Source organism: Herpailurus yagouaroundi, unplaced genomic scaffold (genome assembly GCF_014898765.1).
Source record: "Herpailurus yagouaroundi ecotype Mexico unplaced genomic scaffold, PumYag 163, whole genome shotgun sequence".
Taxonomy (NCBI): Eukaryota; Metazoa; Chordata; class Mammalia; order Carnivora; family Felidae; genus Herpailurus; species Herpailurus yagouaroundi.
The window spans coordinates 28,038,229-28,061,079 of record NW_024412404.1 but is presented as its reverse complement, the minus strand read 5'-3'; the positions used below and the strand labels follow the sequence as shown (position 1 = coordinate 28,061,079).

General features: G+C 49.0%; 1 protein-coding gene across 2 annotated transcripts in view; it reads left to right on the top strand.

Annotated features, from left to right (window-relative positions):
• Nucleotides 1–6,412: 6,412 nt before the first annotated feature.
• OGDHL (oxoglutarate dehydrogenase L) overlaps nucleotides 6,413–22,851 on the top strand; it is a 27,758-nt gene continuing 11,319 nt past the window's right edge. The window contains exons 1-11 of one of the 2 annotated variants that reach the window (XM_040485728.1): nucleotides 6,413–6,440; nucleotides 8,811–8,882; nucleotides 9,946–10,150; nucleotides 12,453–12,611; nucleotides 17,266–17,368; nucleotides 17,763–17,878; nucleotides 18,026–18,180; nucleotides 18,983–19,129; nucleotides 20,944–21,034; nucleotides 22,099–22,278; nucleotides 22,488–22,616. In XM_040485728.1, coding sequence (XP_040341662.1) covers nucleotides 9,947–10,150; nucleotides 12,453–12,611; nucleotides 17,266–17,368; nucleotides 17,763–17,878; nucleotides 18,026–18,180; nucleotides 18,983–19,129; nucleotides 20,944–21,034; nucleotides 22,099–22,278; nucleotides 22,488–22,616 — 1,284 coding nt within the window. In that variant the 5' untranslated portion in view covers nucleotides 6,413–6,440; nucleotides 8,811–8,882; nucleotide 9,946. Of the gene's footprint in view, nucleotides 6,531–8,810; nucleotides 8,883–9,945; nucleotides 10,151–12,452; nucleotides 12,612–17,265; nucleotides 17,369–17,762; nucleotides 17,879–18,025; nucleotides 18,181–18,982; nucleotides 19,130–20,943; nucleotides 21,035–22,098; nucleotides 22,279–22,487; nucleotides 22,617–22,851 lie in introns of both variants that reach the window. The other variant, XM_040485727.1, reaches the window with a different exon arrangement.

The following is a 22,851-nucleotide window of genomic DNA, read 5'->3' as shown; positions in this document are numbered from 1 at the left end:
GACTGTATCAACATCGGTATCCTGGTTGTGATATCGTATTATAAGTTTGCAAGATGTTACCACTGGGGGAAACTGGGTAAAGAGTACACAGAATCTCTGTATTATTATTCCTTACAACTAAAATATCTTAAAAAAAGAAGTTTAAGTTTTAAAATGTCCCCTACCCATATCTCTGATTTTAATAAATTTGCTTTAAGACAACCATATGAATAATTAAGCTTAATTTGAACATATCTTGAAATTGAAGGCTGATCGACTGTTTCTGAGCTATTGGGACCTGAGTTATTGAAGCTTTCTTTCATGCATAGGTCACCACCCCCAAGCACTAAAAGGAGAGAGTTTGTTGAAGGGGGAGGTTGGACTCCTTTGGGGCCGAGGCTTGTCCAGGGAAGTCCTTGATAGCCTGGTGCCTCCTGGGTTGTGCCCTCTTTAGGGGAGAGTGTGGAGCTTGTGAAAAGGCAGACTGGCTCGTGAAAAGAGCCAGGATGAAGAAGCAGGAGGCCAGGTCTGCACTTGGCTATGTTCTGTGATCCTGTGCAAATATCAGAACCTCAGTGGGTTCTCAGCTGCCAGGTCCGTTAAATGGGTGTTGGGACTAGAAGTGGAAGTCTCAGAGTTCTACTCTGATATATCTTCATCGATACACAGAGCATCACTCTGCCTCCACCTATGGGGTTATTTACAAGGGACCTCTGTGTATGGCAGTTTCCTCATCTCTTCAATTTAAAGATTAATTGAGATGACATCTGATCCAACTCTGGTGGGAGCAGTAATCACAGTGGTAACAAAGCAAACAGTGTGAGGTCTGGCCAGAGGCCACAGAGAACAGCTCATGTTGAAATTAAAAGAAAATTGTACTGTATTTTATTAAAATAAAATATTAAAAAGTATATTATTATATACTTAAAGCCATTAAGATTGCGTTTATAAGTAATTAATAACATGGGAAATGCTAAAGTTATCCTAAGTAAGTGAAGTATTATGTCAATTGTTTTGTGTAAAAGACACATTTTTAAAAGTGAGGATAAAATCTGCCCAGGAACACTGGCCTCTTGCTGATGACCTGTCCTTTTGATATGTCTCTTCAAAATAATAATATAGAGAGAACAAACTAAATGTACACATAAACTGTAGGCAGACTTTAGTAGGGAGCTAACAGAGAGGATAAAATGAGCCATCCCTATCCTGCCTGAGGATATAGGAGGAGCCCTGCCCCAGGAGAAGCTGGAATTGAGGAAAAACCCTGGAGTTCTGAGTGGTTCTTAAATCAAGGAGTGGGGGCCTCCAACAACAGCACTGTATTTATTTTTCTCAGGCATCATAACAAAGTACCACAGACTGAGGGTTTAAACGATTTATTTAAAATACATTTATTTAGGGGCACCTGGGTGGCTCAGTCTGTTAAGTGTCTGACTTTGGCTCAGGTCATGATCTCATGGTTTGTGAGTTTGAACCCTGCTTTGGGCTCTGTGCTAACAGCTTAGAGCCTGGAGCCTGCTTCACATTCTGTCTCTCTCTCTGCCCCTCCCCTGCTTGCGCCCTGTGTCTCTTTCTCTCCCTCAAATATAAATAAACATTAAAATAAAGAAAATAAATTTATTTATTTTCTAACAGTTCTGGAAGCCAGAAATTCAAGATCAAGTTGTCACCAGGGTTGGTTTCTTCTGAGGACTCTCTCCTTGTCTTGCAGATGGCTGGCTGCCTTATTCCTCTGTTTCACATGATGTTAACTGTGTGTGAAGATGTCTGTGTCCAAATGCTCTCTTCTTATACGGACACCAGTCGTATTGGATTAGAGCCCACCCTAAAGACCTCAATTTAACTTGATTACCTCTTTAATGACCTTATCTCCAAATAAGATTATATCCTGAGGTACTGGGGGTTAGCACATCAGAGTACGAATTTTGGGGGGACAAAATTCACCCCATGACAAGCATAAATTACCATATGGCTAAAGCATCTGTAAACAAAGTTAAAAGAGGACAAAGTGACAGAGGAAGAGAAAGAAATATTTGTAACATTTATAACACACAAAAAATTCTTATTCAGAATATACATACAGAGTTTATGTGAATCAATTAAAAAGTGTAAGCACTCCAATGGAAAAATGGACAAAGAACACGAATAGGAAATTCACAGGAAAGGAATGCAAAATCATCAACATACAGGAAGATTTTCAACTTCACTTATCAGTTTTATGCAAACTCAAACAAAGTGAAGTTTTTTTCAACTATCAGATTGGCACAAATTAAATTAAAAACACTGATAATAAGAAGTCTTGGCAACATGTAAGGAAGTAGAAACTCTCAAATACTAATGGGAAACATAAATAGGCATGGTGTTACAGAAGGCAGTACCTGTTAAAATGTAGAACATGCATATCTTTTAGCCCAGTGTTAAACTTCTAGGAATCAGTGTTACCAAAAAAGATGCACACACGCTAAAGGATTTATGTAAGAGGGCTTTTATTTCTGTGAGTGTCAAAAACAATGTAAATGTCCATTCAATGGGAGAGAAGTTAAATACAATCATTATACATCCCCTTCAATGAACACAATATACCCATTAAAGTGAATGAAATGGTCTTACACATCCTGAGATTAAAACAAAGATCATCAAGACAAGGGGAAAAAAAAGGAGTAAATTGCAGAACTATATTCTCATGGATCCATTTAATGTTTTTGTAAGTGTGTATTTTTATTTTTTTTTAATTAAAAAAAATTTTTTTCAACGTTTATTTATTTTTGGGACAGAGAGAGACAGAGCATGAACGGGGGAGGGGCAGAGAGAGAGGGAGACACAGAATCGGAAACAGGCTCCAGGCTCTGAGCCATCAGCCCAGAGCCCGACGCGGGGCTCGAACTCACGGAGCGCGAGATCGTGACCTGGCTGAAGTCGGACGCTTAACCGACTGCGCCACCCAGGCGCCCCATGTAAGTGTGTATTTTTAAAGTAGAAGTAGTACACAGGCAATTTTGTAAAAATGTTTACCAAAATGTGGCCATGCATCAAAGCTTCTCAGTCTTCTGAGACTGGCAGCTATCCTCACGGGAGCCTTGATTGCCCCCAAATGTTTGCTTTAATCAGTGTAATTAGCAGAACATCAATTAGGCTGGAAGACCTAGCAGCCCTGACTTCTTCCACAGCAGTGCCTTCTGTTCTGGCTGCCCTGCTCAGCCCCTTTGGTGACTTAGCTTCCCTCCATAGTGTGGTTCTCTCTCCCTCCATTGCTGTCTGTTTTCCTCATGAACTCTCAAGACCACTATGGACAAATGGGAGGCTCTGGAGCCCTTTGATTTGCTAGGGCTTTGCTCCTGACTGTTGTTCCAAGTCACACTCCTCTTTTTTAAATGGCTCATTGGTGGCTCCAGCTTGTAAACTTTTCTGTTATGCTTCCCAAACTGTATCTCTTCCTGTTTCTCAGTTTACTGACAATTTCCATTCCCCCCACCAACTCATTAAAGCCAGAAACCTGTGAGTTATCATTGTCCCCATCACTCATGCTTCGTTAACCCTTAGATCCTACAGAGCTGATTCCTAAATGTCTCTCAAATCTGTATCCCTTTCTCTATTTCTACTGCCAGTGCTTCTCACCTGGATATATTTTCACTCCGACCTTTTACCACTCTATCCTCCCTCCATTTGGTAGAGAAAGCTCTGTAAAAATCAAATCTGACCATCTCCTTCACAGCTTAAAATGTTGCTTGTGTCCCATGGCCTACTGGATAGAATCCAAACCCCTTGAAATGGTGTTCAAGGTCCAGTCCTATTCGCCTAGGCCACCAGTCCCTGCATACATGTAGGCACTTCCCATTCCCCTAGCCCTTCATACAACTCTGCATTTTAATAAGTACTTTTCTGTTAAAGGTCATCAGTACACATGTGTTGTTTATCCCTCCACAGCACCCACTCCTACTTCTTGTTGTACCAGCATCCCAAGAACTATCTGCTTTGCTTCTCAACCCACGTGTGTTTCAGATGAGTGAGTCCAGGCCTCCATCCCCCACTTCAGGACAAGCCAGATCTTTTAGCTTCCCTGTTCCTGGAATTTGAGTTTTGCACATCATAACAGGCTTGATGAGATAGTCCATTTCTGGCTCAGCCCTACTTCCTGAGACTAATTCCTCAGTTTCCCTTTGAATCTATGAGTTGACAATCTTCCTATCAACTCCTTTTTGACATAACCCCCCTAAGTAATTTTCTAATGCTTTTAATCAAAGAAATTTCAGTGAACCCTGCCTTTCTGCAGCAAACTTACTTATCCTTCAGGATCCAAATTAAGTGTCCATTTACTCATTCATTTATTCACCCAACAAATATTTACTCAAAACATACTATAAGTTGGGCATTATGCTAAGTGCTGGGGATATAATCGTAAATTGAACATGTATGGTCTTTGACCATACGGACCTTAAAATATCTCCAAATAAGGGTGCTTGGGTAGCTCAGTCAGTTAAACATCTGACTCTTGGTTTCAGTTCAGGTCATGATCTCATGGATTGTGAGTTCGAGCCGCACATTGGGCTCTGTGCTGACAGCAGGGAGCCTGCTTGGGATTTCTCTCTGTCCCTCCCCAGCTCTCTCTCTCTCTTTCTCAAAAATGAAATAAATAAACATAATAAAAATATCTCCAAATAAACAACTTTTGGGGGATTTCAGGTATAGACTGTAGAGTTAATCATATTCCTCCATTTATGGCATCTTATCAGGGTTGTCATGGGCAATCAGTTAATTACCTCAGATCTACATCCCACAACAGGAAATTATATTCATTTATTAATAAGTATTTGTGTTCTTGTGAAAAGTATAGCATAGTTTTGTGAGTGTGTGCTTTTAATTAACACAGAGTATTACATCACATATTTTTGTAATTTTCCACTTTTCTTCATTAAGCATGATGGCATGCCTATATAATTGAGGTGACATAATGGGCCTTAGAAGCAAATGTAAGAATTTTTACTTTTCCTTCTAGTAAAATGGGAGGTCATTGAAGGTTTTGAGCAGAGAGCAACATGATTTTAACTGATGTTTTACAAGAAAATCCTGCTGTGTTGAGACTGAAATTCAGGAATGCAAGTGTGGAAGCAAGGAGGCCAGTTCAGGGGCTTTGGCAATAATCTATGGGAGATTTGATGGTGGTGTGCACCACCTACATGACAAACTCCTCTGTATAAACAAGAACAAAACCCAAGAGAAATACAACAGGAAACCCTCAAAACTAACAGACAATGTGAAATGCAAATCATTGATAATCAGAGAAATGCAGATGAAAACAACTATATGACATTGAATCTGTTATTCCAGAAAAAATTGTAAAGCTGCGTATTGCCAAGTGTTGGCTGGGACAGAAGGACTTAAAAGTCCTCTTGCACTGTTAATGAGAATATAGAATTGAACACCAATGTGACACTGCTGAGTTGTTAAGTATACACATACCCATGACCAAGCAATTCAACTTCTGAGAGAAACTTTCATACAGGTTCAAAAGAGAATATGTAGGAAGATGTTCATTGCAGCACTGTTTGTGGCAACAGGGAGTTGAAGGCCATCTAGGTCTCTATCACTGGGTCAATGAAAGGGTAAAATGTGTATCAGGTTTTGTGATAAGCACTTTATATGCATTATCTCATCTTTTCTTCAAAACAACCCTAAGACAGTGGTACTTTTTATTTTTAAGTTTTATTTATTTATTTTGAGAGAGAGAGAGAGCGCTTGTGAGCACAAGCATGAGTGGGGAGGGGCAGAGAGAGAGGGAGAGAGAATCCCAAGCAGGCTTCTCGCTGTCAGCACAGAGCTCTACTGGGGGCTCCATCTCACAAACCGTGAGGTCATGACCTGCGTGGAAACCAAGAGGTGGAGGCTCAATTGACTGAGCTCCCCAAGCTCCCCAAGACAATGTTATATATTTTTTAATTTTTTAAATGTTTATTTATTTTTGGGAGAGAGAGAGAGAGTGAGCGAGCTGGGAAGGGGCAGAGAGGGAGACATAGAATCCGAAGTAGGCTCCAGGCTCGGAGCTGCCAGTACAGAGCCGGACATGGGGCTCGAACTCAGAAACTGCGAGATCATGACCTGAGCCAAAGTCGGACACTTAACCGAGAGCATGCAGCTTTACAGGAGATAAAAGGGAAACTATCCTCCCATGCACACAAACGGCTGCCTATTTTCTGGTACATTTTCCTTAGTGTTCGTTCAAGGCCACTGGGATTCAGGGACTCAACAGCGTACCAGGTACCCCAGCCATCCGGAGTCGTCTGACCCCGGTGGTCTTCCGGATCTTCGCTTTTCCGGGCCCCGGAGGCTTTGGGTTGGCCTGGGCCGTCAGCACCGCGGACAGCGCCACGGGTGCAGGGGCGGGGCGTACACAGTGACGCCACGACGCGCGGAGTCTCGGGGCGCGCGCTCCCGAGCGGCAGGCGCCACAGCGTCACGTGACCCAGGTAATTGGCTGGGCTCGCTGCTCACCCCCTGCGCGCAGCCCCTGACTTGCAGCTTCCAGGACTGCGCTGCCGCGCGGACCCGACGGCCCGGTGAGCGCGGCTGCCTCGCCACTCCGGGTCCCTGCGCCTCCTCTTCTCCTGCCGTCCTGGGGGGCGGCCCCTCTGCTCCCCTGTCCCGGGGCGCCGCTGCACTGGGTCCTGAGCCAGGCCCCGTCGGGGGTGGTGGGAGAGGGAGTGAGCGTGACCTTGGCTCCGCCCTTATCTGGCCAAGGTCTCTCCAAGGACCCCCAGCCCTTCGCGCACGTTCGACCCTGTGAATGCAGTGTTTTGCGTGAAGGAGCGACTTGCTAACGGTGGGGTTTCAGGCATCAGCGTGGGTTCTTCAGCTCAAAGACTGCATACTGTCCATGCTGCCTTTCGTGGCCTTGTGGGGGGAGGGAGGCGGTGTGAGCTGCTGCTCGTCACCCTCAACAGGCCAGGCTTTGGAGGGCTGCCGAGCTGGGGATGGGGAGGGTACAGCGTTAGGTGCCTGGCGGGACACACCAGGCAGTTTCCAAGTCTGAGGACCTCGTGGGGGCAGGGCCCTTACAGAAAGCTTTAACCAGGGTCTCTGCTTACAGATGAGGAAACTGAGACCGTGAGAGAGGCCGGGAGGGGAGTGAGGTCGCAGTCAGCCTGGGAAGTGCTTCTCCCGTACCCCGAGAGATGTTGGGGGAGACGGGAAGGTGCAGCGGGGTACAATGGGCATAAACCGGACCTTAAGGTCCCCATTCTGACCCCCCTCCACCATGGGCCCAAGCCCGCCCTTGCGTCCCCTTCCCTGCGACTCCTTCCCACACATACCACAGCCTCTTGGAACAGGTCCTGACTACCTTTGTACTTTTATAACCTCTGGGCTTTAGCTCAGGCCCTTTGTCTCTGCCAGTGAAATAAGCACACCCCTCCCTGCCCTGCTTCCTACCTTGGAGTCTGCCTTCTCTTGGGTTCAGCAAACTAGGGAAAAGCCTACCCAGTTCTTAGAATGTGGGGCCAGAATAGGCCTGCAGCATTGCCAGTCCAGCCTCCATTGCTGCCTGGCTTCAAGGTCTTGGGGAGGGCCCTTCCCCTCTTTGGATCTCTGTTAACTCATCTTAACAATGGACATACTGCAGGAGGAGTCCTCACCAGCACAGCCCAGACAGGGCCTTGCATGTGGGAGGCTTCCTGGATAGCACGTGTGCAGTTGTTACGGTTGTGGGGTTGGGGGTGGGGATGGTACTGACCTTGTCCCTAGAGAAGAGACCCCCAAGAGTTGCCCCGAGCAACCTACCTGTTATTAGTCCACTGGGGACTGGGCTGGGCAGAGCGTCCACAGCATGCCTGACTGACTCTTTGCTGTCGCCTTCGCCTGGGTGGACAGGACCTGGTAGGGTTAGCTGGGGCTCTGGCTCCAGATACTGAGGTTGGTTCTGTCTCTAGCCCTCCAGGGTTCCTGGGTCCTCAAGCCCTGCTGGGATGGGGGCAGGGGTAGCCAGCTGGCTGCCTTCCTACCAGGCCAGGTGAAGGTCATAGCAGTGTCCAGCAGCCACTCCAGACCATTCAGTGTTTGTGACACAGTATTCCTGTACTAGGCCACGCTGGACACAGCCAGTCTTTGTCACTGCCACCCTGAGCCATCCCATTCCCCTGTGAGGGTGGGGGTGGGTGCTGGCAGAGAGAGCACTTCTGGCTGTTGCTATTGGAAAGGGCATGTCATTCTGAGAAATCTGGGTTTACATCCTGACTCTCTAGTGAGGAGGGTACAAGTTCTGGAACCATACTGAGCCCCATCACTTACCAGTTTCCCTTTTATAATGTGGGGATAATCTAAGTGCCCACCACATGAGATTGCTGAGAGGGTTAAATAAGCACAGTGCCTACCCCAGAGTCAGTGCTCACAGTCTGTGTGCTTTTATTTTTATTCCCACAATGGATGGTCTTGGTGTCTGGTTTCCTTTGCCTTAGAATGGGGATGATAGAGCTTCTTGGCTTGTTTAGATTCTTCTGATGTTCTAGGCCAGTATGTCCTATGTCTCTCCATCATCACCCAGAGCCGTATGGGCAGGGTCAGCCCTGTATTTGCCTAGGGACAGTCAGTGGCAGAGCAGGGGTTGGGACCCTGGCACTCTGATCCCAGAGCCCATGCCTTGAACCCCAACCCAGCACCTGGAGAGGTGCTGTTCTAGGGAGATCTAGCCCCTAATGGCCCTTGCTCTGGAACCTGGACTCATCAGCTGGTGGGGGTGGGCATGTGGGAAGCTTGGGGCACTTGGGGCTCAGGTTCCAGCTGAACCCACCCCCTTCCTCCCTTCACTGGACTATATTTTTGCTTTTTAATTTTACTCTGTTTAGAGTTCCTGCTGGTTGCCCTGAGGAGCCTACTTTCCCTCGCTTGAGAAGACCACCCTCTTCTCTTTACGACAAGTGAGTTTGGAAGGGGAGGGAGGAAGCAGGATGGAAGGGCTTGTAGAAGGGCCAGCCAGATAGTTCTGGAGACTTGGTTGAGCTGATGGGTGGGGGTAGGGTGGGGGAATCCTGTCTAGGGGCATTGGCTCAGGACCAGATAGGACCTGGAAGTCAGTTTTGCCCCAGAAGGCATGTTTTCTGGGACTGAGCTGTGCAAGGGGAAGCAGGCTCCTGCTTGTGTGGCCTCTGGTGGGGTGGCTCTGGTGTTGCACCCCACTTACAGGCTGGGATTCTCTGGGCAGAAGCGTGTTGGTGAGGATTCAGGGGAAGCTGTTCTGTGTCCAGGCAGTACTAGGCTGGAGCAGAGGAGGGGCCTCTGCTCACACTGGTGGAGATGGGGGTAGGGGAACGGAGGTCCTACTTTACAAATCCTGTGTATGGGGAGGTGGCCTTGGTGGACCCTGCCAAGCTCCCATATTGCCTGGAGAGGGAGCCCCCGGGCTTGCCACTGTGACCGCTTCTGGTCACAGGGACCAGAGACCCAGCAGTGCCATGGGCCCCCTGAGATGGTGTAGCTCAGTCAGCCCTCCTTTCTTCAGGCTTTTTCCCGAGAAGCCATGGTACACCCAGCCCATGAAGGACTCCCCTGCTCGAGTTCCAGGGTGGCCAACTGTGTGGCTCACTCCTTCTTGGGTGTACTGCCTGCACATGCCCTGTGACCCACACAGTGGGCTCTAAGACCTTGGCTGAGTGCTCCCTTTGGGAGGACCCTGGTGATAGTTGCTATATCAGGCTTAGGGGGATAGCAGAGAGGGAATGTGGGCTGGGTGGGTGGGCTCAGCAAGACTGGGGCTCAGAATGCTGAATAGCTGTTGGTGAAGTTAATTGAGCTGTGACCTACCACTAGGTAGTGAATCCGGGACTCCTGGCAGACTGTTCCATTTTCTCCTCTGTCTCATCAATGCCTAGCTCAGGGCCCCCTGCCCAGTAGAACCAAAAATACCAGATGAGTGAATGGTGGCTGCCAGAGCCTTTGTTCTGGTCCTGTGGTTTTTACCTCTCCCTCATTGCCTGTGTCCAGAATGAGTCAGCTGAGGCTGCTGCCATCCCGGCTTGGGGCACAGGCCTCGAGGCTCCTGGCCCCGCATGATATCCAGATGTTCAGCCGGCGCAGCAGGTCGTCTGGGCCACCGGCCCCCTTCCCAAGCAGCAAACGTGGAGGCAGCTCCAGTTACATGGAGGAGATGTACTTCGCCTGGTTGGAAAACCCCCAGAGTGTCCACAAGGTCAGCACCCCCTCTCCGCCCGCTGTGGAGGGGGGAAGCTCCTGGAGCTGGGCTGTGGAGGGAGCGGTGACGAGAAGCAGCTTGCCTGCTGTCTGATCTTGGACAGGTTTCTTTGCCTCCATCGTCCCGGTTTATAAAAGCCTTGGCCTTGGTGTTGGGTGAGGAGAGTCTGTTGCTTTCCTGTTTCGGAACCAGCCAGTAGGTGGTAGTCTGGCCTGAGAAGCCCTGAGCCTGCCCTGCTCAGCTGCACCTGGTCTGAGATCTGCCCCTGCCCCCTGGTCATGCTGTGCTGTTTCCAGGTGGCTCTTTGTTATGTAGTTAGGGGCCTAAGTGTTTATATATGCACTGAGCTGACAAAATAAATACCTGCTGATGGAAAAAATAAATAAATAAATAAATAAATATTCAGATGACAGGGCAAAAAGGGAGAAGTGAAGCTGGTCTTCTCTTGACTCCTTTTCCTCAGAGGAAAGTGATCACATGATTCAAAAACCAGAAGTGTGAAGTTACGCAGTAAAAAGGCTCCCTCCCCACCCATCCTCTGTCTGCTCAGCTCCCATCTGTCTGTCCCCCAGTTTATTCCTAGTTTCTTCTGTATCCTTTCAGAGAGTTTCTTTAGGTAATTTTTTTGCGAGTATAACTCAATTTCCCTCCCTTCACACAAAAGCAACATGTAACATCCGTGGCTTTGCTCCAGCCTTCTTCTCTTAGCACACAACTCCAAGATTTTCCATGTCACTGCATCAAGAGCCTCATTGTTCTTTTTCCCAGCTGTGTAGTATTCCATTGTATGGATATGCCACGCCTGTCCCCACTGACAGTATCTGGCTCATTTCCAGTCCCTGGCTGTCACGACCAGTGCTCCCGCGCATCATTTCATACATTTGTCATCTTGTACATTGCAGCTCTCCGTAGGATAAATTCCCCCAAGTGGAATCATTGGGTCACAGAGGATCTGTGTATATAATTTTGTTGGGCCTTGCCAAATTGCTTTCCAGAGGGCTTGTGCCACTTGTTCTTTTGAAGAAGGGTGTGAAGAAAACACTTGTGTTCTAGAACATGGAGGTGCTTAGGCATATGCATACCTGCTTTTGGCTTCTACATGAATAGGACACTTTTTTTAAAATATATACATTTTTTAAGTTTATTTATTTAGAGAGAGTACAAGTGCTAGCAAGAGGGGCAGAGAGAGAGAGAATCCCAAATAGGCTCTGCTCTGTCAACGCAGAGCCCAATATGGGGCTCAAACTCATGAGCCACCATGAGATCATGACCTGAGCCAAAATCAAGAGCCAGATACTTAACTGACTGAGCCACCCAGGTGGCCTCTGCTTGGTTCACTTTATAGTTACATATCTTGGTGATATTCTACCTGTTCCACAATAATAAATGCACCTTATTTTTTTTAACACTGCATTATCTTCCAGAATCTAAATGTACCATCATCTATCTAACCTGTGTCCTATTGGTCACCACTTAGATTTTTTTAAGGTTTTATTTTTATTTATTTTCATTTTTAAGTAATCTCTGTACCCAACGTGGGGCTCAGACTTACAACCCCAAGATCAAGAGTCACATGCTTCACTGACTGAGCCAGCCAGGTGCCCCTAGATTTTTTTTTACATTGTCATTTTTTAAAAAAATATTTATTTATTTTTGAGACAATGCAAGAGTCAGAGTGCAAGCAGCAGAGGGGCAGACAGAGGGAGACACAGAATCTGAAGCAGGCTCCAGGCTCTGAGCTGTCAGCACAGAGCCCGATGCAGGGCTTGAACCCACAGACCGTGAGATCATGACCTGAGCTGAAGTCGGACGCTTAGCCAACTGAACCACCCAGGCGCCCCTACATTGTCATTTTTGTGAACAATCCTGTAGGGAACATCCTTGTATGTATATCTAGGCACTCCTGTATAAATACATTTCTAGCAGTGGAAATGCTGGTTCAAAAGATACATTCATTGAAAATATTGAGAGGGCCTGCCTGCCTAATTGCCCTCCTGCCAACCCACAATGTGTGAAGGCATGTTTCCCCCAAGGGCTAGAAGCGCCTTTCACACCTGAAGCCCCTGAGTCACAAGTTAGAGCCTTCCCCCAAAAGCCTTCCAAGCTGGGGACTGAAGAGATCCAGGCTTTAGGTTGGAGGGTCCTGGGCTAGTTGCAAGAGGTTTTCTCGGCAGGGTTCTGGGAAGGCCCAAAGAGCTATGGTGGTGAGAGAACACCTAGCACCCGCTGGGGACCCCAACCGGGACCACCCCCCACTCCTCCTGGACCCTGACATGGCTGTTTTCTTGCCTCTTCCCAGTCCTGGGACAGCTTCTTCCGGAAAGCCAGTGAGGAAGCCGCCTGTGACCCCGCTCAGTCACGGTTCCCTGAGAGCAGGCCATCAGTCTCGAGCCGGATCAAGACCAGCAAGCTGGTGGAGGACCACCTAGCTGTGCAGTCCCTGATCCGGGCTTACCAGGTAAGTGACTGGGAGGGCCCAGGTTTCGAGGCTGGATTGGCTTCTGGGATATGGCCAGGTGCTGACGGAAAGGGGACTGGCTCAGCTCCAGAGTCACCTTCCCCAGAGATTCCTTCTCTGAGTCCTCTGTTGCGTGGCTCTCACTCCTCTGGTTACTCGCTGTCCATTACTGTTTATGTCATTAACCACCCCCTGGTATTTTTTGTGCATACTGCTATTTTGTTTGTTGGTGGTCTTTCTTAATGGAGAGCGGTCTCAGAAACCACTATGCCCCAGGCTTCCAGAGGAGTACTTAGTAAGTAATCAGTTTCAGTAAATGTTGAATGAAAGTTGAGTAGATTGACCCTTGTTAATAATGTCTGTTTTCTCTTCTTTAAAAAAATTTTTTTAAATGTTTACTTACATAAATAAACATTATGTATGAGAGAGAGAGCAAGAGTGCATAAGCGGGGGAGGGACAGAGAGAGAGAGGGAGACACAGAATCTGAAGCAGGCTCTGAGCTGTCAGTGCAAAGCCCGACGTGGGACTCAAACTCAAGAACTGTGAGATCATGACCTGAGCCAAAGTTGGATGCTTAACCGACTGAGCCACCCAGGTGCCCCTTCTGTTTTCTCTTCTTGACTGAGCATTCCAACAGGACTGAGACTGACATACAGCAGGTACCTAATTAGGGTTTACGGAATGAATGGATGGATAGTTCAGTAAGCAGCACTTCCTCTATCAGCTGCTCTGTTCTGGAGACTTAGGCTCTTCCCTTCTGGGTCCCCAGCGCCCCTGCTCTGACAAAGCATCTTGATGACGTTCCATATTCTTGGTCTTGACTGAACAGGACTAATTGGAGGGCTGCTCTGGGTGTTCCTTCCATAACAAGTGTAATCATTTGGGATCTCTCTGGGAATCTGGCTGAAAGTGTTTCATGAGAGAAACAGGCAGACATGTTGAAGGAAGGGCAAGGGCGTCCCGGGGCCCTTGGCAGAGACTCTGTGGGAAGGAGCAGCAAGCCACCACAGGAGCCGGGGGAGGAGGAGGCCTTAGCAAATGGAAAAGGTGCCTTGCCTCTGAATGAGGCGCTCTGTGGGGTGGCAGCTGCACTTCCTGTGCACCAGTTATGCTGGGAGGGAAGCGGGAGGTGAGCAGGCCTGAAGACCCATGAATTGTGGGCCACTTGCAAGCAAACAGTAATAATTGTTCTTCTTGACTGGCTGAAAGAGCCAGAAAATGATCTAGCCGTTGACTTTGAAAACCAAGAGGAAAGAATGTAAAACTCCACATAACATACAAGATAGCATTGGTGCTGCTCAAGGGCCTTATTCTCCAACCACCGTTCCCAGCTCTTCAGCTGCTCTGTGTTCTTCAGCCGAGACTAAGCACTGGAGTCCTTCCAGCGGAGTAGTGTCTGGATTCAGGCATGTTACTGTGTATTTGTAGGGTAAAAATCTGCCAAAGGTTATGCCTGATGTGAGCAAGTTCCCACTGGGTGGGCTGCAGCTCCTCACAGCCCTGGAGGAGGCAGAGTTCTTGTTTGGCTCATCTACACACAGTACTGAAAAATCCTCAGACTTCTTATTAAGGACATTTTCAAACATATAAGAGGTAGAAGAATTGTGTCTCAAACCCCACACCCATTTATACAGGGCCAGTCTTGATTCCTCTGTTAACCACTTCTGGCCCTCACCTGTTGGCCCTTGAGGATTTTGAAGCAAATCCTGGACATACCATTTCATTCACCAGACATTTTAGGATGGATTTCTGTAGGTAAGGCTCTTGAAAAATGTACCATGATAGCACCGTCACACCTAAAAATGTTAACAGTCACCCTTAATGTCATCAGATATGCAGTTGGTATTCATGTTTGCCTGTTTGTCTACAGATTCCTCTCTGTTTTTGTGTTTGCCATTTTTATTTATTTATTTATTTATTTATTTATTTATTTATTTATTTATTTATTATGTGGAACAAACCAGGTCGTTTGTGCTGTAGAGTTTTCCTGAGTCTGGATTGTGCTGATTGCATCCCCATGGTGTCACTTCATCTGTCCCTTTGTCCCATGTAATTTCTATAAATTGGTAATTAGATCTAGAAGCTTTATCCAATATAGATTTAATTTTTTTGTTTCAAAATCAGCTTCCTGGTGGTGATGGGTACTTCATCAGTCAGCAGCTTTGGATGATTATTTCCTGGACACATTAATTCATTAGGAGTGGTAAAAATGGTGATGATATTCTAATTCTACTTTTGTTTCTTTGTTTATTACCTGAAGTACTTCTGTCAGGAGAAACTTACCTTTGTCAGCTCCGCTTCTCCTGAGGTGCAAATTGTATAGGAAAGGCAAGATCAATGCTTGATTTTCAAAAGTATGACATGGTTCCTTAGTGTACTCCAAAGGTGGCCAATGAAGGTTTTTCTTATTATTTAGTATGATATGAATGCGTGAATTTAAACCTATTTGATGAATTATTTATTTAATTTTAATGTTCATTTATTTCTGAGAGAGAGACAGCATGAGTGAGGGAAGGGCAGAGAGAGAGGGAGACACAGCATCTGAAGTAGGCTCCAGCCTCTGAGCTGTCAGCACAGAGCCCAATGCAGGGCTTGAACCCATGAACCGTGAGATCATGACCTGAGCTGAGGTTGGATGCTTAACTGACTGAGCCACCCAGGTGCCCCTATTTAATGAGTTTTAATCTGTTATAGATACCATCCTTCTCATTGTCAAAATGTGTCCTTATTCCCTGCCCCAGCAGTGTTTGAGGACCCCTTTCTTATCTGGTATGACAAGATGCTCTGAGCTTATCTTGTACATTTCTGTCTAGCACTGGACCAGCCAGTTCTTCACGGAGTGCTGGGAGGGTCACTGCTATGGTCTGGTCATGACTTCTGGGCCTTTTCAGTGGTTAGAGGCAGGAAATATGTGTTGTTTTTTTTTAAGATTTTTTTTTTAAAGTTTATTTATTTATTTTGAGAGAGAAAGAGAGAAGAGAGAGAATCCCAAACAGGCTTTGCACTGTCAGCATGGTGCCCAACAAGGCTCGAACCCACAAACTGTGAGATCATGATCTGAGCTGGAGTCAAGAATCAGATGCTTAACAGATTGAATCACCCAGGTGCCCCTAACAGACAACACATTTATGGGTTTATACTGATGTTTCCAGATACTCCAAATGCAGGACTTAAGGTTTGTTCTTGACCTCATCAATCTTACGTCAGTGTCTTCTTTTAAAGATGCCAGAAATAGGGGCGCCTGGGTGGCTCAGTCGGTTAAGCGGCCGACTTCGGCTCAGGTCATGATCTCATAGTCCATGAGTTTGAGCCCCGCATCGGGCTCTGTGCTGACAGTTCAGAGCCTGGAGCCTGTTTCAGATTCTGTGTTTCCCTCTCTCTGACCCTCCCCCATTCATGCTCTGTCTCTCTCTGTCTCAAAAATAAATAAACGTGGGGAGCCTGGGTGGCTCAGTTGGTTAAGCGTCTGACTTCGGCTCAGGTCATGATCTCACGGTTCGTGAGTTCAGGCCCCATGTCGGACTCTGTGCTGATGGCTCGGAGCCTGGAGCCTGTTTCGGATTCTGTGTCTTCCTCTCTCTCTGGCCCTCTCCCGTTCATGCTCTGTCTCTCTCTGTCTCAAAAATAAATAAACGTTAAAAAAAATAATAATAAATAAACATTAAAAAAATTTAAAAAAAAATAAAGATGCCAGAAATAGAGGTCTGAAAGACATCAATACAACGACTATTTGATTTTCCCACAGCCTGCACACTGTGGTTTTAAAATATAATTCTACTGCTGCCACTATTGATTGGTACTAGAAATGAATTTATAATATTTTTTTCCTGGAGTTCTGTTTGTCTGTTGGAGACATTCTGTTAGTTGTGTAGTTATGCCACCAATGGATGCATGAATCCATTGGTTTTGTTTTACTTTAATTTTTAAAACTTCATTTTGTTTTATAGCGATATAAACTATTTACAAGATTCCAAAATCAAATTTTCAAAGCCAAATGTATCCTTAAAAGTCTAGTTTCCATCCCTGGCATTCTACTCTATTCCTTTTACCAGAGATCGTGGTTTTTCTTCCTTTATGGTTTTCTTGTTTTATGATGTATTTTTCTAATGCCTATGTTCATTTGTATATATACAAATACATGCAAATGCATATATTTACTTGAATCTTCTCTTTCTTAGATAACGGGTAGTTTGCCACACATACTTTTCTGTATTTTTTTTTTTTTTTGCTTAACAGTATTTTGGGGAGGCTACTTCCTAGTAGCAAATAGGGATTTTTTTTTTTTTATTACTCTTAACAGTTCTGTAGTACTCCCTGTGGGGATTTCCCATATCCACACGCCAGTCTTCTATTGATGGACATTTGGAAGCTTCTAGAATTTTGCCATTACTAATAGTACTGTAGTGAACACTTTTGTGTATGCATGCTTTCTTATTTTTGAAAGTGGCATGATGTACTTTTAAGCCGAGTGGAGCTCCTGCCCACCTTAGTGGTCATGGCGAAGGCAGCGTGCAGTGGCTGGGTGCTGGAGACATGTGGAAAGTTGAAATTCTGAAGTGGGAAATGAGGGGCCAGGGCCCAGAACTTTGCTTTTGGTGAGGGTGTGTCCGTCTGGGTCCCAGCCTGGCCCTGACCTTTTTCCCCTTCTCCCAGATTCGAGGCCACCATGTGGCCCAGCTGGACCCCCTGGGCATTCTGGATGCAGACCTGGACTCCTTTGTGCCCTCGGACTTAATCACAACCATCGATAAACTGGGTGAGAGTTCGTATTGCTCTGGCAGTGCCGGGGCCGGCTGGTGGTGCCTGTGGCCCTTTGAGGGGCTCTGAGATAGCTTGCCTCCAGGGCCTGGGGTCCAGCAATCAGCCCCAGAAGCTTTCTTCTGACCTTTGCCCGGCTACCTCATACGATCTTCCCTCATCCCTAGCCCGTGCACTATGTGCAGCAAGCTTGTGTCCCAGCCTACCCTTGTGGTACAGGCTGGGTTCTTTTACCCCTCTGCACCCTGCAGACAGAGTCCTTGAGCTTTAGGCTGGAACTGGTGGGAGAGTGCCGGGGGCACTGTTGGAAGGTCTGGGGATATGGCTGGGCCCCACCTGGCCTGATCCCTTTCTCCTCCCCTCTGCTGCCTGGGCTGTGTGTATCTCCTCAGCGTTCTATGACCTGCGGGAGGCTGACCTAGATAAGGAGTTCCAGCTGCCCACGACCACCTTCATCGGGGGATCTGAGCATACCCTGTCTCTGCGGGAGATCATTCGGCGCCTGGAGGTGAGCACATACAAGTGTGTCAGGCACACCTGCCGGCTGTCTCTGGAGTGTGCTAGAGGGAGGGAGGATGCTGCCTTTTGTATTGCAGATGCTGGGACCGTTGCCCCTCTTCCTGGCTCCTTGTGGAGTCCCCACCTATTCCCCCAGAGCACCTACTGCCAGCACATTGGCCTGGAATTCATGTTCATCAATGACGTGGAGCAGTGCCAGTGGATCCGGCAGAAGTTTGAGACCCCTGGTGTGATGCAGTTCTCCAGTGAGGAGAAGCGGACCCTGCTGGCCCGGCTGGTGCGCTCCATGAGGTCAGGCCCCCGGCACCACGCAGGGTGGCTGCAGTGGTTGGAGGGTCTGCTGCAGGGCCATGAGATGTCCCAGGCCGTGGCTGAGAAACTAGGATAACTGGTAGGGGAAGTCAGGACTGGATGGGCCTCACCCCTGGCCCAGGGGAGGTCCATAGGAGCATCAGGGGCCAGGTGGCAGGGATGGGCTCCAGGAGAACATGACAGCAGGGGCAGAAGTGGCAGAAAGTGGCTGCGGGAGTTTGGGCAGAAAGGTTCCCTACATGGAGTGAGTGTAGCAGTGCTTCCTTGCAGGTGGGGCACCACCTGGCTGTGCCCACTGGCTGTCCGAAGCTGGGTCCAGGGCTGGCAGGGGCCTAGAAGACAGTGGGGCTCAGCTGCTGGGTGCAGAGTGGATGTGTGGTGGTGAGGTACAGGATGGAATTTGAGCTGAGTGCTGAGGAGGTCTTTGTGTCATGGAAAGGGCGGAGTGTGTGTGTGTGTGCGTGCGCATGTGCGTGCATGTGTGCATGCACAGGACTATGGGCTGGGAGCAGAGGGAGATGGGTTATTGGAACAGTCTGACTGGAAGGGGGAGGGGGGTAACAGCTGGGGATGCGTGCAAGCAGAGGTCTTTATTTAGGCTGGGGGGATGCCCAGTCTCCTTCTGGCCTATGCTCCTGGTTGGTGGATTTTGATGGCAGGTCCTGACTGCAGAGGAAGGTGATGTTGCTGCTCCCTCTGCCCCGGGCATCCAGCTGTGGCCCTCATCAACAGCCTCTGTGACCCCCAGCCTCTCCATCCTTTCCCTTCTCTCCCCAAGCAGGTTTGAAGACTTCCTGGCCCGGAAATGGTCCTCGGAGAAGCGATTTGGCCTGGAGGGCTGTGAGGTCATGATTCCTGCCCTCAAGACCATCATAGACAAATCCAGTGAGATGGGGATCGAGAATGTCATCCTGGGGATGCCACACAGGTGGGCCCCCTTCCTGCTCCTCCACAGCCCATCTCTTCTCCAGGCCCAGCAGAATGAGATGGAAGGGAGGGGATGAAAATCAGAGCAGGGGTTTTGGGGGAACCTGAGGCAGGATGGCCTGGAAAGTTCTCAGAGTCGCTGGGCCCCAGGGCCTGCTCAGCACAGAGTCAGGCCCTTGGCCAAAGCCACATGGAGGCAGGGACTAACCAGGTTTGCTCAGACTCAGTTTTTCTCTCCCCATGTTACCGCTGTCCCCAGGAGGGTCAGGATTTCAGAAAAGGGGTGTCATACCTCTGGGGGTTCCTGTGGACAAGGAGATGTGGAGGGTTATGTCCCAGGGAAGTGAGGGCAGGGCCTGGGCAGGTGGCCATGGGTTGGCACCCTCTGGAGGGGGATCTCTGGAGGTGAGCTGAGGGCTTTTTCCCCTGGCTGCAAGCTGACTGCATGTTTCCCTGAGACCTTGATAGACTTGGAAGGCTGGCCTGGCAGCTGGGCGGTTACCTCTGAGCTAGAGCCTATGGACTAGTGAGGAATACAGCCTGGGGACAGAGACCAAGGTGACCAGGGGCCCTGTGGAATGTGGCATAAGAGGACATGCAGAGCAGTCTCAGGGGCAAAGCCCCAGCATTTCCTGCGACCGTCTCCACCTGCTTGTGAGTGGGCCAGTCCTGGGCCGCACTAGCACGGGGGGTGGCTAGGTGTCCAGATGCGGTGTGAGAGGGTCTCCCTCCTGTGGGCTGGCTGCCAGGAGCCTGGGGTTTGTCTGTGATGGCTCCTTGCTCTGAGGGGCCCAGAAATGCCCAGTGTCTCATCAGAGGGTCAGGAAGAGCTGGCTCAGTGGTCTGAGGTCCCCCACACATGGCTTCAGTGGAACTCTTGGGGAGGATGGCACTGAGCAGCCAAGGGCAGATGTGGGACTGTAGGGTGGTGCTGGGGGAGGCTCCTGGCCTGAGGAGCGCCCTGGGAGCCAAAGGACTGTTCTACGCCAAGCTTCCATAGTGGGAGTTAAGGGGACTCTGAGGCTACAGGGCTTGTCCGAGAGGGGCTGAGGGTTGTTCATTCAGCTCCTGTGGCCTCATAGCCCTGACCCACAGAACAGGAGAGAGGCCCAACTGGAAGATGGCCCTTCTGTGAGGCCAGAGGTCTGGCCAGGGTGTGTGCAGGCCTGAGGCTGATGTCTGCTGGTGGGCTATGGGGGGTGAGTTCTGAGGCCTCCCCAATGTCCCGATCAACCTGGTGCCCACCCCTGAATTAAACCGCTGCCTGATGGGAAGTCCAGGCTGCACTAGAGAGTCCCTGGTCTCTGGCTGCTTTCCTGTCCCCACCACCCTTAGACCTCAGCTTTCCCAAACAGGTCTCCTGATAACTCCTGCCCTTAGGATCAGTCCAGTCCCCTCATCCCCGTCCTGCATCAAGACACTGCTGGCTGGGCTGGGAGTCATGTACGAGCAGCTGTGGGTAGCAGATTGGGGCTGAGGTGCTGGGTTAGGCTCAGCTTTTGGCTGGAGGACAGCGGGGTGGAGGTGCCGGGGGATGGTGCATGTGCATCCTGCCATGAGGCTGAGTGGCTCCTGCTTGAGGACCTCCGGAGTCTTGAGTTGTACAGGGGTGTCTAGGGGAGCTGGCCCACCAGAGCCACTCATGTGCCCTTGTAGATTGAGACAGGACGAGAGGGCCGGGCCTCCCTTGGGCTGTACTGGGAGGGCTCCCCTGACCGCCATGCTGGGCTCTGGTAGGCCCAGGTGGGGGGATGCTGGGGCCTGTCTCAGGAGGTGGCCTCTGCAAGATGAAAGTCCTACCACTTCTGGCTGCAGGGGCAGGCTGAATGTGCTGGCCAATGTGATCCGCAAGGACCTGGAGCAGATTTTCTGCCAGTTTGACCCCAAGCTGGAGGCAGCAGATGAGGTAGGTGTCAAGCCCTGGTCCCAGATATCTGGGAGGTAGATTCGGGAGGGGCTGGACCAGAAGCATCCAGGCTCAAACAGATCTGTAGATGGATGGATATGTGGAAGAATGGGGAGAGAATGGGTATGTTGTTGTGAGGCCACCAAGGTGAGTGCTATGATCTCTGAAACTTGGGAGAGTCCTCAGGTAATCTGGACCAACCTCCTTGTTTTTCAGCCAGGGAAACTGAGGCCCAGACACAGAGAGTACACATGGGGGAAAGGCATAGGGAGGGAGAGAGATAGGATCCTAAGGAGGCCCCACATCATCAGTGCAGAGCCTGGACTCGGGGTTCAAACTCATGAACCGTGAGATCATGACCTGAGTTGAAACCAAGAGTTGGATGCTTAACCGACTAAGCCAACCAGCGCCCCTGCTCATTTTTCTGTGGGATTTTGGGCTTTGTCTTACTGGTTTGTAAAAGTGCTTTATATATTGAGGGTGTTAGCCTTTGCCTGCATTTGTCTTATAGTTATTTTTCTCAGCTTGATTTTTTTCCCCCTAATACTGCATGTTTGCTTCCTTCATGGCAGATTTATTAAATTTTAGCCGCCTTATTTTTTATGGCTTCTGAGGTTTGTACGTTGTTTTTGAAGGGTCTTGAAACATGTATAATGTTTTTCTCTGCTGTACTGTAGGCTCATCTGTCGTGTGTACATTGTTGGTTGCTTTGGTGCAAGGAGTTAGGTAGGGGTCCAGCTCCAGTATTTGCCACCGGTCTCAACACCCCCTTCATTTCTCTGCTTGCACCGTCATTAATGCTGAGGACAGTAGTTGATCATGTGAAGGGCTTCTGATGAGGGGCCTTGGCTGGCCTCTGAGGCCTGGGGGAACCTGCCTGCCTTTCACAAAGAGGGGCAGTATGTGGGGTGGGAGGGCAGCACGAGGGTGTAGGTCGGGAATAGCAGTCTTCCCAGGGAGCAAAATCCAGGGAGCGTCCCAGCCCCGCTGTGGGCTTGCATGTCCACGTGTCTGCCTGTGCGGCTGAGAGGGGTGGGTTCATCACGGCCCACCTCAACTTTCAGGGCTCCGGAGACGTCAAGTATCACCTCGGCATGTACCATGAGAGAATCAACCGGGTCACCAACAGAAATATCACTTTGTCCCTTGTGGCCAACCCCTCCCACCTGGAAGCTGTGGACCCTGTGGTGCAGGGAAAAACGAAGGCAGAACAGTTCTACCGAGGGGATGCCCAGGGCAAGAAGGTGAACTCGCCTGGGTCCTAAGGGGTGGGCTCTGAGGGCTGGGCTCAGGAATGGGCTCCGGGGGGCCGGGCTCTGAGGAGTGGCCTTTGAGGGCCGGGCTCTGAGTGAGTAATGGTCCCTGAGGAACAGGCCCTGGATCTTTGCAGTATGGTGTGCAGAGATGGGCTACACAGGCTTGGGCTCCTCTTGGCTCACATCCTGCCCTGCAGGTCATGTCCATCCTGGTTCACGGGGACGCTGCCTTCGCCGGCCAAGGTGTGGTGTATGAGACCTTCCACCTGAGTGACCTGCCCTCTTACACCACCAATGGTACTGTGCACGTCGTCGTCAACAACCAGGTGAGTGCCTGGGCTGCCTGCCAGACCTCGTCAGTGTCCCCCATTTCTGAAATTCAGGTAGCACTTTGGGGGAAGTGTGCGGTGATCCTGGTTTTAATCCCACTGCTCTGCCACTCCCCAGTGTATGACTTCAGGCAGACCAGCCTGGTCTGTGAAATTGGTGTGTGTCTGTATGTATACATATACATATACATATACATATACATATACATATACATATACATATACATATACA